This window comes from Nilaparvata lugens, chromosome 7 (genome assembly GCF_014356525.2).
Source record: "Nilaparvata lugens isolate BPH chromosome 7, ASM1435652v1, whole genome shotgun sequence".
Lineage (NCBI taxonomy): Eukaryota > Metazoa > Arthropoda > Insecta > Hemiptera > Delphacidae > Nilaparvata > Nilaparvata lugens.
In genome coordinates, this window is record NC_052510.1 from 48,484,850 (window position 1) to 48,501,637 (window position 16,788).

A 16,788-nucleotide genomic window follows, 5' to 3' on the forward strand; every position below is an offset into this window, starting at 1 on the left:
GTTTTCATGCAAGGTAAAATATCATTCCTAAAAATTATAAAACTATCCATAAAGGATCAAGAATTTCAAATAAAAAAATAAAATGTATGTGTTATCGTTGAAATTATTTATTATTTAAGAAATTATATTATATGTCAGGTCTTATTGTAACTAAATGGGTCATAGCATGAAATTATATTATTGATAAAATGGCAGAAATTATTTATAACAATCTCAAACCTAATAAAAATTGTACAAGAATATTAATTTATTAATAATTTAATTCAACTGAACCACATGGTAATTAAATCTCTATGGCAGGTCTAAGCCAATCACAGTGCATAGAAATAGCACCAAGACGGTGATCGTTTGAAAGCAACACATGTTAATCTATTATCAGACACCAACCCTGCCTTATCAGTTACACTAGCACGTGTACATTGTATGAGAGGAACTATGTCTAGAAGATTAAGCAGTTTTAAGAATTACCTAAATTGAATTATTATTGTAATTAAAGGAATTGTATTCTACTACTTGCCACTGACGTCATGTTTACGTCACAAGCGTTCTACCAATGGCAAATTTTTATGCAAATTATTACATTGAGATTCTGAGAAGCAAGGTCTAGCCTAAAAGCTTAGAGAAAAGAACAGCACTTCCCTTTTGAAATCCTCACCGTGCAGATCTCTTTTATAGTTACCAAAGACCTATTTGTGAAAACTTCTTGTTCGATTTTAAATGTTCTATTTGTGAGCCGATATTTTAGGCCAATTTATTTGTTATTCGTAAATTTCTGTTCTCATCAATCGATAAATTAAAAGCTTAAAGTAAATTATCCCTTAATTAATTCGGTGAAGGAGATATTTAAATTAAAATTCCCCACGTGCTGAAACCGAAGCCTGGATTGCCGCCGATCAAACGATTTTTGATCTAAAGAAGAAAACCACGATTACCAAGGAATTTCACGTGAGTTATAAGTTATAAGGGGCCCCAATCTACGCTTCGAAAATATTTCAGTGCAGAAAAACATAAATTTTTCTTCGTTAAATTATTGGCCACGCCGACAAGCGCTTTTAGTTATTAAGAGCCTAAAATTTATTCATATTTAATTTCTAAGAATTTGTAGTTGATTAACTATCCTCCGCTGCCTGAACCACGACCCCGAGCATTTTTTAAAAAATATTTCATAATTCATTTTTTTCTCACTATTTTTTTTTTCAAAACTGTTAAACTTTATCAATTGTAAAATTCTGTTGAATCACGCATGGTATCATGCAAGCACAAGAAATTTTTTAACTATTCTGTTAATGCTAAATTATTATCAACCTGTAAATCAAATCTGAACCTGCACTGTATGATTACATATTTTATTATAATATATTTCAGTTTTGTTAATTCGCTTTCTGAGTTCGATTATTTCTTAAGCCTGTCAATTATTGTGTCTGATACGTTCTATCATCATCAAGAACCGATCGAATACGATCATTGGAATAATTGAATTAAGCTGGATACTGGAACAGGTCTAAGTGGATGTAGCGAGTGGGGTCAGATCGAGATATTTATTCTTTGTCCTTACCTGCTCATATATCAGCTTTTATCTGTTACCTACCTCGACTTTGGAGCGAACACATCAATTGTACAGCAGAGGCAGCCATAGATCATATAAATTCCTACAATAGAGCTTAAAGCCCGACAAGACTCTGTTCTCGAAGTATATTCTGAACGATATTTGGTTCAAATACCATATTTTTTAATCCTTCAGAACTTATTAGAGACGCAGTCCCGTAAATTAGCTACATCGGGATTTTTGCTCGACCTGTATGATTTTGTATGCTCATTCTTCACAGGTAATAATTTTAAGGTATCCGTATTCAGTGTTTAGCGATCGCTACACTACTTATAAAAATTTCATCACAATACAATTTGTCATTAGAAGAATCAAGGGTGAGCGAGCGTTTAGGCCTCCCGCGATTCCGACAATTGTATTGAATTTTGTAGTGAATCAATCAGTCTGGTGTACACTCAGCGTCCACACACGCAATTACAAAATTTATAGCCGCTACACCATTGACTCAGTACAAGATTCACTCTACATGTGTGAAGCCTTCAAATCACGCTCCACATGATTTGCCGGCCCAACGTGAGGCATTTAGATTCAGCACTACCTGATTTGGCAAATCTCTCTACATATGTGAGGCGAGTAAAATACCGCTCCACAATAACAACCTGGGGCCTGCTGCATGATAAAATAAAAACTCATAATACCAGTAGTCAGCTAGTTGGAATAGAGAATTATTGAAATATTAACTTGTATTTTATCATGCAATGGGCCCCAGATTGTATTGAGCCCTGAATCCCTGGATTTATAAGAGCAGACTCAATACTTCAAGATTACATCAATCAAGAATGCAATCAAGAAATATTTCAAGATTATATATTGATGCAACATCACAACGATATGGATTTAGTACGAACATTATTATTTTTTCATGTAAGATCTTTCCTGTTTCCTATGATAAATGCAACTAGTTATCTTCACAAAAAGTTGAAGTTCTAGTATCTTCACAATAGTTGTTAAAAGTACAAAAAGCAACGATGAGTCAATAAGTATTTCCTCAGGAATATTCCTATTCGCATATACACAAGGAGCATTTTGAACACAACTAGGAAAGCCTACAGTAAGGTTGTAAAACGTTAAGTAAATAACTGTTGTGAAACGTTAAGTAAATAACTGTTGTAGAATGTTAAGTCAATAAGTATTTCCTCAGGAATATTCCTATTCACATAAAAAAACTGGAGCATATTGAACACAACTAGGGAAACCTACAGTAAGGTTGTAAAATTGTTGTAAAACTTCAAGTAAATGATTGTTGTAAAACGTTAAGTCAATAAGTAATTATTCCTCAGGAATATTCCTATTCACATAAAACAACTGGAGCATTTTGAACACAACTAGGGAAACCTACAGTAAGGTTGTAAAATTGTTGTAAAACTTCAAGTAAATGATTGTTGTAAAACGTTAAGTCAATAAGTAATTATTCCTCAGGAATATTCCTATTCACATAAAACAACTGGAGCATTTTGAACACAACTAGGGAAACCTACAGTAAGGTTGTAAGATTTTTTATATTCAATTTGAACGATACTGAAAAAGAAAAGAAAAGAGTTTTCATTGTAACTAAATACATAATTGGTACATTAAGAGACAGTTTCGTAAGGATTTTTGGAGGTATAATATTATTTAGGATATGATGACACGTTATGAAGAAATGTAGATACGGAAACTTTCAACAAGAATTCATGGTAATGCGATAGCTGAGGATTTGGTGGAAAGAACACTCTTCTCCCAAGAGAATCGTTATTTTGACACGATACAAACGGCCGCGGAGAGCTCCGTATCGCAACGGAGCAACGATAATAAATTGAGTCATAAATCACACACCTACCGACACACATAAATGATGACCTTATAACATAAATCTCACAGAATCAACATGTATGAAAAGCAAGAGCGGTGCCTACATTGTTTCATCATCACAGTTACAATTTATGTCCGGTCTTTCAAGACTCGAATACATTTTTTATTCAAGATGGTTAAGAGTCAAGATAATATTTTGATTTATTGAATATTTCATTTTGCTTTGTAAATTATGTTTCTAAACTACAGTTCAGAATGGTTTTGGGAGTATTCTAGTATATGAGATCCCAGTAACTCTGGACTAATAAAAAATTCACAAAAGTGTCATCCAAACACTGTAAAATCGAATCAAATGATATGCATTAACAGTATTTCAACTACTGCTGAAGTACAGACAAACTTCCAATGAACGTTGAGTGTCATTTTGTAAATTCAGTTGAGGGTCATTTTTTGTAAACATGAGGATTCAACAATCCTAATGCAATACGATTTCATTAGTCCACTTTTCAGTTCTAAATCTATTGGAAATTTGAGGATAGTTGAATTAATTACAGCCAAAATGCAGTAACATGAAGATCAAGTGCACCAAATTGATCAATCTAGAATCACAAACACCACCAAGTATTATTCAAACTACAGTTTATCGTCCACTGATCATCTTCGCAGAGAAAGACAGGACAAGTGGACTGAGTTATTTTCCCACAAATCCAGAAAAGAAACACTATAACGTCTCAGTAGAATTAAGAATTTCCTTCTGCTAGGATATAGAATGGCCGGTTATTATTTTCCACAATCATCGCCGCAAAAAACAATTGAGCTAGGAACAATATAATACTCAGGCCGATTATGAACGAAATTACTCCACAATAAATTCACCATTAAAACCTCATTAGAAATATTGTGATTATTCTTTCTGCACAGATTTCACGTGACTGATATTTTTTCAGAGTTTTCATTACCTACCCTATCGCAAACTAAAATATGATCAAGTGTACAAAATTGTTCAATCCTGTTTTCTCCCCTACCACGTCCGGAAAACTAGAACGCCCAAGTGCACTAAGACCAATCGAGCCAAAATATCATTATGTTATAATTTCAGCACCTAAACACTCCAACATTTCAACAGAACCAACATTTTTTCCAAGGTACTGAGAGACCTATATATTTTCCAATTAATGAATACTACAGTATTCCAGTTGTATTTCAAGCGAGTATATAGTACAGTATAAGAAAGTGCACACACCACCGCATCTATCCAAGAAAGTACACTGTATAGAATTATCGTTACGTTATAATTTCAGCATCGAAACATTTAACTCCAACATTCAACAGTCAACACTCAACATTCAACACTCCAACATTTTAACAGAACCAACATTATTTCCAAGGTAGGACATATACTTTTCAAACCACGGATTAATACCTGCAGTATTCCAAAACATCTAACCTAGTGAGTACACAGTAGAGTATATCCAAGTGCACACACTACCGTTTCTAACCAAGAGTGTATACAGTATAACCAAGTGCACACCGCCACGTCTAACCAAGATATTTTTACCAAGTATAAGCAAGTACCACAGTACCAAGGTAAACCACAGTATAACCAAGTGCACACAACACCAACACGTCTATCTAACCAAGTGCGCGTTTCTAATGACTGAGCAGTCAGCATCGCGCTGTGTCCTTCACAGACCAGAATCGGCGGTGAGTTTTTACGCAATGCGGACATTGTGGGGCAGAAATTGGGCAAGACGTCGCGACGCCCGGCATCGTCACAGCAAGATAGTACAACGTTTTGAGAGCAACTGGATGACCCACCTTCTCTGAACGCATAGCCACAGGCAATGGCTCGACGCAGCGTTTCCCGGCAGAGCTCTGAGAACATACCCGCCCCATGGTTCGGGCACACTCTCGCGTCCGGCGCCACAGCCACACTGGCAGCGTCGCGATGCTGCACGATCCACCAGTCACGCTCGGCCAACGTCGGCTGTCTTCGGCTAACATCGGCTTCACCACCCCCGACATACCCTGTACTAAGATTCACCTACAAGCGTCACCATTGGTAGAACGGGGGACATTCGAGTTATCAACAGGGGTGACTGACGGTGAAATATGAATCCTCCACCACCACCAACCACCCTTGTAGGTAAGATATCTTTTTCACTGACACCATTGGTAGAACGGGGAACCTACATGTTATCAACAAGGGATGCTGACGATTGAATGTGAATCCTCCACCCCGACGACCATTGTTCACTTTGATTTGTCAGAATTGTAAGAATAGGAACCCTTGCTGTTATTCATAAGGTTCACTGACAGTTGAGAATAAATCTCACTGTACACTCACACCCCGATTCACTACAGTCAGCATTAGTAGAATTGGAACCATTCATGCTATCTTCAAAAACCGCTGACAGTTTACACGGACTCCATACTACACTCACCCCTTCCACCCTACTCTCTACTTATTTCACTTCAAACTGACAACATTGGTTGAATGGGGACCATTCATGTAATAAACAATGAACTCTGACAGCTAAAACTGAATCCTCCACCACCCCCAACAACCACTATTCAATCCAATTTGTCAGAATTTGTTGAATGGAAACCCTTGCTGTCATCAATGAAGCTCACTGACTGTTTATAATGAATCTCACTGTTCACTCACACCACTTACGATTGCAACAGAAAAGACAATTAGCAGCGATTTTATGGGGTTTAGGCAGGTGATAACAGTTGCCACTCCTGACATGTGTTCGAATGTGTGTCGATGGACAATACAAAATTGATGATCATCAGTTTTTATTTCAGCTCGAACGAAATCGACGTACAGTCATGATAATAGTGACATCGCAGTATAGGTTTTGTATATAAGGTGATGTATGAGAGGAAGCGATACATAGATGGTTTCGTTCATGAAAACAACCAGAGCTGTAGTCTGATTGAGTGATCACAACAATTCATCAGTTGAAGCTGTGTTTACACATTCAACTTTCAACCTGATGAGAATCATGTGTAACTTCAAGAATATACCAATCATGTAAGAGTGAGGGGATGAATACAATAGATGGTAAAATTTTCGATCATGGCAACAAACAAATAGTGTAATAGAGAGATCACGATTATTCGTCAGTTGAAGCAGTATATATAAACCACATGAGTTTTTGTTTGATAACCCTTTAAACACAGCGCATATTGATGTACAATTTGAATCAATGAGATGATAAACGATGAGGTGCTAGAATGAAAGTAGTATTGTGATCAATATACTTTTTTGGAATGGTAAATTGTGATAATTTGTAATTAAACAATGAGATAGTTACACAAATAAATAAGGATTTACACAAGTAAAGAGTGACTTATACAAATTGAGAGTTGATTAGTAGAGGAATAATACTTGAAGGGATCTTTAAATTAGTATTAGGAGAATAATCTTTGAATCAGGGCTGAAAAATTCTACGCTATCTATTTCCTATTTATATTTTACTCTTTCTACGAAAGAGTTTTTAATAATGATGGGGCCAAAACGCTTCAACCGAAACACTTCTTACCGTCATCAACATGTGAAGAAAAATAAAACATCCAATTTTTTTTACTTTATCCAATGAAAGTCTTACAAGGTACTGACGATATAAATTGAGCGATCCACAGTAGACAAGCCTTGTGTAAACACAATTTTCAACTTGTATCGGTATGTTTGTCATCTGTATACATTGTTGGCAAGGGAGGGGGAAAGTTTCTACAGAGAAGTTGCTGCCGAAATTGCAGCCTGTTACCACTTTCATGTTTCGTGTTGAAGTTCATCTACGTGCCACTCAAAACACTTGACAGAAGGGCAACCATCGAAAACGCATTCTCCTCAAACTCTCTCGCACTCTCTCTCCGTCACACTCTCACAACAACACTTGTCGCGAATCCTCTCTCTCACTCTCACAAAACAGGAGATAGACTTGGGCACTTCAATAGTGGTACTTCTGAGTGGATCAACACCAGATTACATGTATGACACAATAGCGCAATGCTCAAGGGGCTTTCCACTATCAAATGTAATATGTTAATTACTGATGTTCAGTTTCAATCAAGATTGAATAATTAGTTCATTGATTATTGCATGTCCTGAATTGCGCCTGTGAAATTATAATAGCCTGTAATAGCATAACATGTTGGCATGGATTTGATTTAATAACATGGTATACTATGAATCACCAAGTTTTTGGAAAATCAGCAAATCTTAGTAAAGAATTTTTGAAATTACATGATCAGTCAACATTGGTTCATAATATAACGTAATAATTGCAATAAATGATATAAATGGAGCCGTTTTTCCTTAACTATCGATGACAAGTTTTAAAGAACTAAAACCATTCAAATAGAATGGAAATATAATACATATTTTCCACGTACATATTTTCCTACCTATAATTAAATAAAAACGCACATATGTTGTCAAATTGTACACAGTTTTATTTGGTACAGGACCATGGTTTCGTGACCACATTTTCAAGCTGACTAAAGCTAAAAGGTTAAGGTAAACATTGAATATGAATTGATACAATTACAAATACAATTCATATTCAATGTTTACCTTAACCTTTTAGCTTTAGTCAGCTTGAAAATGTGGTCACGAAACCTTGGTCCTGTACCAAATAAAACTGTGTACAATTTGACAACATTATGTGTGTTTTTATTTAATTATGGAAAGGTTCTACAATATTGATAGTGACTCAGTCGAATTGTTTCCTACCTATTTTCGTATTTTTCGTCGGTAATATAATATAATTCAGTATTACTGTATTTGTAATATTACTAGGAAGTAGAAATAGAAAATGAAATAAAAATAGATGATTTGATTATGGCATCATGGCCGAAATGTCGTAAATAAACAATTATAAAAAAGGGTCTCACTTTTTGTGTAGTTGAGAAGTTGATATTGTGGTAATTATTCATATTGAATTAAAAAGACTAAGAAATTGTCAAAAAACCACTGATTTATTGATAATTAGAAAGACCGGTTTCGGTTATTATACCATTGTCAATCTCTGATAAACTCTGAGTTTATATGGTGTAATAACCGAAATCGGTCTTTCTAATTATCAATAAATCAGTGGTTTTTTGACAATTTCTTAGTTTTTTTCATTCAATAAAAAAGGGTACTTGGATTTTTATTTTTTATTTCTATACAAGAGTAGCCCTAACGAAAAAAGATAGTAGGAAGTATTATATATAAGTTATTGAAGAGTAAACTGTAGTCAACATACGGAAGTATCTCGAGCACCAACTTTTAAAAACCTCCCCAGCACAATGAAATATCAAGTCAAGATCTTTGAGAAGGTTCCAAAGAAGCAGATCCTGAATAAAGATAGTCTCTCCTCTTTTTTCAGTCAACACTACTATGCGCGAGAACTAGGACGCGTACCAATGTAGTAGGGTGGAAGAAAATGTGGAGGAAAAGAGAGTGTGAGAGGGAGAGAGAAATAAAAAGTGCACAGCAGTATATAGGATCAGGAGTGGATGCTGGGACGTAAGTAAGCCTGTAGGGGAGAGTGCGGTGGATCAATGAGAAAATCCCATTAGGTTTCCGCCTGAGTTTGTCCCTTCTGTTATGAGGAGGTGGAGGAAGAAGAAGAAAACGTGAAGGAAAAGCAGGAGGAGGAGCATGAGGATGAGAAGTGTTCAGGAGAGGGGGTTGAGGAGGAGGAGGAGGAGGAAGAGGAAGAGGAGGAGGAGTAGGAGGAGGAGGAGGAGAAGAAGGAACGGAGGAACTCAGGGCATCACCAATAGAGACGTCGCAATAGGGCAGAAGTTGTGAGATCTTCAACAGGGGCCACGTCTAAATGAAAACAAAGATAAAGGTGATGAGAGAGAAGAGAAAATAGGAAAACTCTCGGTGTGGGGGGAAGAACTACCTGGAAATATCTCGGCACAATAACAATGCCTTGTGGCGAAGCAATATGGCGGAGCCTAAGTGCATGCATCCCTGCATCCCCGAGGCACAAAATGCTGTTAAGGGATATGACGAGATACAAGATTCAACTTATGATAGATGGGCGCAACGATGATGAATTGTCTACGCATCGCCGGTTCCCGATTAAGTTGCTTCTCGGCATGGTGACACACTTGCAATCTAATTCTCTCGTGAATATGTAACAGCATCGCAGCTACTAACATGATTGAAAGTTATAGTTTTCCTTAGCTCGTCATTGAAGGATCAGCAGAATAGTATAAGTAATAGTAAAATAGATACGAGTAAGTAGTAAATACAGATATGGTTAGAAATCCTAGGTTCTTGAAGCAATTGGTAAAGGAGATATTCTACTTAGTGATTATCTGATATGATTGAATTTTCTCTTGTCATCGAAAGAATAGAGACGACATAGATAAATCGATTGAAAATTCTTGTTATCCATGAACTTACTACAGAAGATTGGAAAGTGAAACTTTTCCATTTGTACTACCTACCATGAAAATACAGTATTTTTCAGTTATAAGTGATGATTTAGTGAAGTATTCTTATTTGATTCCTAGTGTATATATTTGGATTCAAAATCGAACAAAAATCATGAAGTGTAAACATAACCTATTTTTGGACAATTTCTATCTAAATTTGGGAAAGGAACAGTTTTGGGCTTTAAACCTGTTGTTCCTTCCCCAATCATTCATAATTGAGATTGATATTGTATGTATCAATGTATAAATAAATAATTGAATAAAAGAGAGATCGGAAGCCATTGGAATTATAATGAAATGTTGAGACCTATTTTATGAACCAATTAAAAATTTGTTAGAGCTAATTGTATGGATACGATTTGTGATTTACTAATCTGAGATTTAAATTACAGTATTCACAAATGAGTAAGGAATAAATATTGTACTATTTGTTAGCTAGTAATACAAGTATAGAAAGACAATATCATAGCCATTGGCAGTGAAGCTCAGCCTTTATTGGTCGACCGCTGATAGCCAATCGTAGGGCTTTTCCTGCACTAAATATTTTCTACTGCTCAATGTTCGAGCTTTCAGTTTACTAGAGATTTATAATGGTTCAACAAATGAAACCAATATTTTTAAATAATTGCTTTAATAAACAAGTGCTATATTAATTAACAATATCAAGTTTTCATTTGATATGGGTATTTACCAGGCAAATACCTTTATAAACAACTACCTACCAAACAGGAACTTTCTGGTCAAACTTTTGATTGAATAGAATCAACTGGATCTACCGAATAGGAGAAATGAAATGAGAATATTCAATCGTTTAATTCTTTAATTAATAACAGAACTATCTCAAGGAAAAACGTTTCTAGTGTAAATTGGAATTTGAGTCATTGATGTAGAATTAAAATTAAATGAAGTTGTTTATTAAACCATTCTATCGAAACTTTAAATATTGAAAAAAGCTCGTACAAGCTGCTGAAATGAGATTTTTACGAGCGGTCAAAGGTTGTAGTAGACTGGATAAAATAAGGAATGACAACATAAGAGCTGAATTGGATGTAGAACCGCTATTGGATATTCTGAAGAAATATCGGGAAAATTGGTCTACTCATTTATTCAGAATGCCATCCAATAGGCTCCAAATATTACCATGGGAGTACAAACCCGAAGGATTAAGCGAGGCATAGGAAGACCAAGAAAGGAATGGATGCCGGTACAGGCCAATAGAGCCTGTAAGAAGATGATGATGATGATGAGCACCTACAACAATGCATCTATCAATTGATAATAGCTCACACAGAGGTTCAGTTTCTATTAATTGTAAATAGCTCACCCAGAGGTTCAGTTTCTATTAATTGTAAATAGCTCACACAGAGGTTCAGTTTCTATTAATTTGGAAATAGCTCACACAAAGGCTAAGTTCCTATTAATTGAAAATAGCTCATTTCTATTAATTGAGGAAAGCCCACACAACAAGGCTCAGTTTCTATTCCTGAATATTGAGTAATTCCTATTTCGAAGTAGTTTGTTGAGGTTGAGAACTGTTAGAACGCAGATAATGGCTCGGAAGTGCACTTGGATCTGAGCAAAGCGTGGGCCAAACTCAGCAACGGATCAATTGGAGCGCGCTGGATCCAAGTATCGCGCTCACTACGGCCAGGATATGACTAACGAGACCAGCCAAGCCAAGCCGACCAGTTAACAAGCACACCACACAAACAGGCAAAGAACACAACACTCCTCTTCATTTGAACCCAACCAATAGTTCCTCACCAATTTTCACTTCAATTTGGAAAGTTGAAAGGAGGTCTCTTCAAGTTGTTATATTTACACAAAGCAGCTGGGAAACCGCTGTTCATCAATATGGAACCAATCATCCAAACACTGTGGTATTTCAAAGTGATTATTCTCTTTGAAGAGAGAAAATACTATTCTCTTTCACACAAAAAGGATAAAAAGTAATGGTCTGTGAACAACAAGGTAGCGAACGGGATTAGTTGGAAATAAACTTGAAGAAGAGAGAAAACAGTTGAAAATTGGGATTAAATCCATGATCCAAGTCACATGGAAATATTTATTTATTTATTTATTCATGGAGACAACAGGTAAAAAACCCATTTTGCCTCCTCCACACTATACAATAATTTCCAACATAATACAATTCTCAATAAGAAGAAGATAGAAAATATGAGAAAATAATAAATTATAAAAATAGCTAATTATAAAATTAAGAGAATGAAATAAGACGAAAAATAGAAGAAATATACAGTCGTATATAGAATAATAAAAATACATTAACTGAATTCAATAAGAAAAAATGCACACATACTTCAGTAAACTATAATCATTACTAGTATATAGACAAGAGGAAAAGTGTCTGTGTAATGTACTACCACTAGCCTTTATGAGGATAATTGAATAAAAGAAATGCAAGCGCAAATCACGAAATGATGGACCACATACTACAAGACCAAATCATATGAAATCCTTCGGAATTTGGAGAGGGAGAACCAGAAGATGTCCAAGTGCTCTGAATAAGTATTGAAAATTCTTTGAGCTCTACTTAAAGGAAAGTTATAATGTCTTACCGTTCTGGAGCGAGAAATATGAAATGAAAATCCAGAACGTCGTGCAATGGTATTTATATATATGTTAATTTTAGAAAGCAGGTAGGAAGAATCAATTTTATTATTTAACAGATTGTACAGAAAAACAAGTAATTTAACATCACGTCTTACTTTCAGTGATTTAATATTGAACATACTTCTGAGGGTGTTGGTTGGGTAATCAAAGGGACAGAAAACCCTGTGCTTTTTATAATACATGCATCTCAAAAATTTGTTTTGCAAGCGTTCTAGAATGTGAATCTGTTCATTATGATAAGGATTCCATACTTCGCATGCATACTCTAATAGACTCCTCACAATTGATTTGTATAAGAGTAGCAGAGGTACCACATCAGTGAAGGGCGAGCACGTCCTCAAAATGAAACCCATCTGTTGGTTGGCTCTGTTAACTATGTAATCAATATGTGAATTGAAAGAAAGGTCTGGGCTGAATACTACTCCAAGGTCCTTGAACGACTCCACCTTTTCCAATGGAATACCATTTATAAAGTATACACCTGCATGAGTGGAGGACTGCCGAGTGAAACTCATGAATTTACATTTATTCACATTCATTTTTAGTCCATTTTCATCACACCATCTAGACAGACTATCAATATCCCTCTGCAAATCATAGCAATCTCTTTGATAATTGATTTCTTTATATAATTTTACATCATCTGCATACAGAAGGCATGAAGATTCTCTGATGGTAGATGGTAGATCATTAATAAACAAAAGAAATAGAAGTGGACCTAGGTTAGAGCCCTGAGGAACCCCTGATGTACACTCAAAGCATTCTGATTTGAAATTGTGAATCTTGACATACTGTATTCTTGCCTCCAGATAACTCTGTAGAAGATTAACCATTGTTACACAAAATCCTAACACTTTGAGTTTCCGTATCAGAAGTCTATGATTTATGGTGTCAAACGCTTTTGATAGATCTGTAAAGATAACATCTGTACGACCTCCATGATCCAAAATTTGTGAAACCTCACTACTAAAAACTATAAGATTGGACACAGTTGAGCGACCAGGCAGAAATCCATGTTGCTCAGGTGCAATAATCCTCTGACACTGCTTATAAATAATCGAATGCAGGAGCTTCTCAAAAACTTTCGAAAAACAATTCAAAATGGATATTGGTCTGTAGTTTTTAATATCATTCCTATTCCCAGACTTGAAAACAGGAGTAACTCTTGCAATCTTCCATTTTGAAGGAAATCTACCCGACCTTATAGCCAAGTTAAAAATGAATGTTAATAGCTCTAGAAGGACTGCAGCACAGCCCTTGACAATAAAGGTTGGAATCGCATCAGGACCCCCGGAGCAGCCCGACCTCAGCCCATTGATAGCAGACAAAATATCATTGGAAGAAACCATCCCAACTCCCTCATCCAACAATGAGCACCCAGACACCTCCGGAATCCCCATTGGCACATCAGGTGTATCAGCCTCATACACAGATTGAAAGTATTTAGAGAAACCATTAACTATGTCAGCCCCAGAGTGAGACTCTCCGTCCAGTGTCATGGTTGACTCCACAAAAGAAGTTTTTCTTTTTGAATTGACGTATTTCCAGAAATCTTTTACATTATGTCGTATTCCATTTTGAACTCTAATCAAATACGCCTCATAAGATAGTGTAATTCTGTTTTTCAAGGATGCGCGTAAAGTTTTAAATTTATTATCATGATAAGGCGAAGTTTTTCTCTTTCTTGAGCACTTATTTTTTATTTTCAAATCTGATATGATATCAGATGTAAACCAAGGAGGATACTTATTATTTGATATATTCAACCTCCTCCTTGGAATAAATTCATCAAAATTTTTGTAAAGTACTTCATAAAAATTATCTACAGCAGAGTCAACATCACCGCAACGAAAAACAGAGTCCCAACTGGAATCGCGGAGTCCGCAATAGAGGCCGAGATAGTCCCCCTTGGAATAGTCATACGAATATTCGGGTGAACGATTTGAGTCGAGCTCTGACACCTTCACCGCATATGAGGCTTCCACACATAATGCAGGGTGATAACAGTCTTGCGGGAGGAGTGGATCATCGCATTTCACTACATCAACTGGAAAGTTGCTCAAAACAATATCCAGTGTTCTACCGAGCTCATTTTGTACTGAATTATAAGAAATTAGATCATAGAATGACATTAAATGACAAAGAAATTTTGCTTTGCATGAGCCAGAAGAGAGATCATAAGTATCAGAGCTAATTTCGGGTAAATTGAAATCACCAATAATCATCAAATTTCCATTGAGTAAGCTATTCAAGGATTCAATGTATTCACAGTAATCAAGAAAAACATTTGAAGGAGTGGAAGGTGGCATATAAACAGCATTTATATGATAATCGGTTGAATTTGATTTAAGTTTAACCCCTACGGAATCATAACAATAATAATCATTATTTACAGATAGCTCACTACAGAGCTCCGATTGCAATGATCTTCTCACTGCGATAAGTACTCCACCCCCCCTGCGACCGCCACCACCCCTCCTCTATCACTCCGATAGACAGAGTAGCGGTCATCAAAAATTTCACAACTGATTATGCCGTTGTGCAACCAGGTCTCAGTCAATACTATCAAATCGTAATTTGCACTTAGAAGAGATTTATACAGATTCGAGGTTTTTTGTACGCAATCCTCTAACATTTTGATAGTACACAGACAAAGAAGAAATTAATGACATATATGAAAAAGAGAAAAAATGAAAAAATATTATAAATTCAAATAAATGACAAGAAGTGAAAAAAATGAACAAAATAAAATATAAGTCGATCATCTAAACCGGTAAAAAACTGTTTTCAATATCGTAAAATATTAAAAACAAGAAAAAAAAGAATTACTCTCCTTCGTTATTAAAGTTATCTCAGCAAACTGTTTTCCACATTGTAAATTATTAAATAAGAATTATTATTAAAAAAGAAAAATATTACTCTCTTACGTTAAGGTTAATGTTCATATTACATAAATCAGATTCTCATCCTTAATCAGCAAATAACTTGGGTCATCACCACTATTCTCCCCCCTTTACATTTCAAGAATAATAATAATTAAAGGAAAAAAAATAAATTTTAAATAGCAGAACCTTTAATGAATAGAATACTAGATATTTGGTCTTCAGTATGGATAACCACCTTAGTACCACCACAACTACTCAGAAAGATTCTTTAATAATGAAAACACCCAGTGTAGAAGAAAACAGAGTTACTGCAATCTGCAATAAGATTAGAAGCAAGAACGAGAAATGTTATCGGAAGACCTAGCAATACTGTAATAATGAGAATGAGATAAAAATATTCCATAGTTCTGTTGATATAACGTAGTTGCAGAAAGAAAAACATATAACTTAGTTAGTGCAGTTAGTGAATTGATAAGACCATACCACGCTTTGTCAAAATTTAACAAAGAGTGGTATAATTTAAAAAAGCGTGGCATAGTCTTTTAATAGTAAACGAATTCCAATATTTTTGTATTAATATAATACAGCCTTATAATCCATTACCAGGAACAATCAAAACAATCCCTAGTACATTTATTTCGTTATTATTTGCTGTTCTATTGAAAGGTTCCCTACCAATTTCTTTAAGATTGAACATTCATTTAATTATAAATTGTTTATCAATTTCCAGGACTCCAGATAGGAGAAGCAGTTATTTTAAATCACAAAAGCAAGACTCATAGAAAACATTCATTCGGTTGAGTTGATTATAACTCTATGTAGTTAAGTTGATAGCCGAGAAAACAATGATAATAATGGATTAACAGTTGTAATATTCTGATTGATTATTGATTAATGAATAAAAACAGATACGTGAAATCGAATAATAATACACTCTAGATTTGACACAATTCATTTCCGAAAAACAATATATATTATATGAGACCTACAATATAGGGAAAATAAATTAAATCTTTAACAATTGACTGTAGTTGGTACAGCTTTCAAGTCCTTCTCACATCGTACGGTATAGATTCTACCGTTCTCAACAATTCTTATCTTTATTGTACCAGTCTTGTCCACCCAAACATATTTGAAGCCAAATTCCTTTTGAAGTTTTCTAGCTTTGGAGAGAAGTATTTTCGTGGAGCCGTTAAAGAAAAGTTTATATAAACTGGGTGGGTCTCACCTTGCATCCCCATGTGCCTGGTCGACAGCTTGTTGACACTGCGCTTCTGTTGCATAATCTCGTGAGCGATCGTGCGTCGAACAAACTTCACTATGATTGGTGGCGGATTTCGTGAATCAGGTCGCTTTTTAAGACGATGACAGCAGTCAATCTCTTGTGCACCTATCTGCACACCTACAGCTTGGCAAGTTTGGAGC

At 35.4% G+C, this 16,788-nt stretch overlaps 1 protein-coding gene across 47 annotated transcripts in view; it reads right to left on the minus strand.

Annotated features, from left to right (window-relative positions):
* Window positions 1–16,788, minus strand: part of LOC111052973 (MAP7 domain-containing protein 1) — a 331,750-nt gene that overhangs the window by 107,007 nt on the left and 207,955 nt on the right. For 2 of the 47 annotated variants that reach the window (XM_039432990.1, XM_039432985.1), the window contains exon 1: window positions 5,216–5,327. The exons of 44 other annotated variants lie outside the window; for them this stretch is intronic. In XM_039432990.1, coding sequence (XP_039288924.1) covers window positions 5,216–5,282 — 67 coding nt within the window. In that variant the 5' untranslated portion in view covers window positions 5,283–5,327. Of the gene's footprint in view, window positions 1–5,215; window positions 5,405–16,788 lie in introns of those variants that run through there. One more of the 47 variants, XM_039432982.1, reaches the window with a different exon arrangement.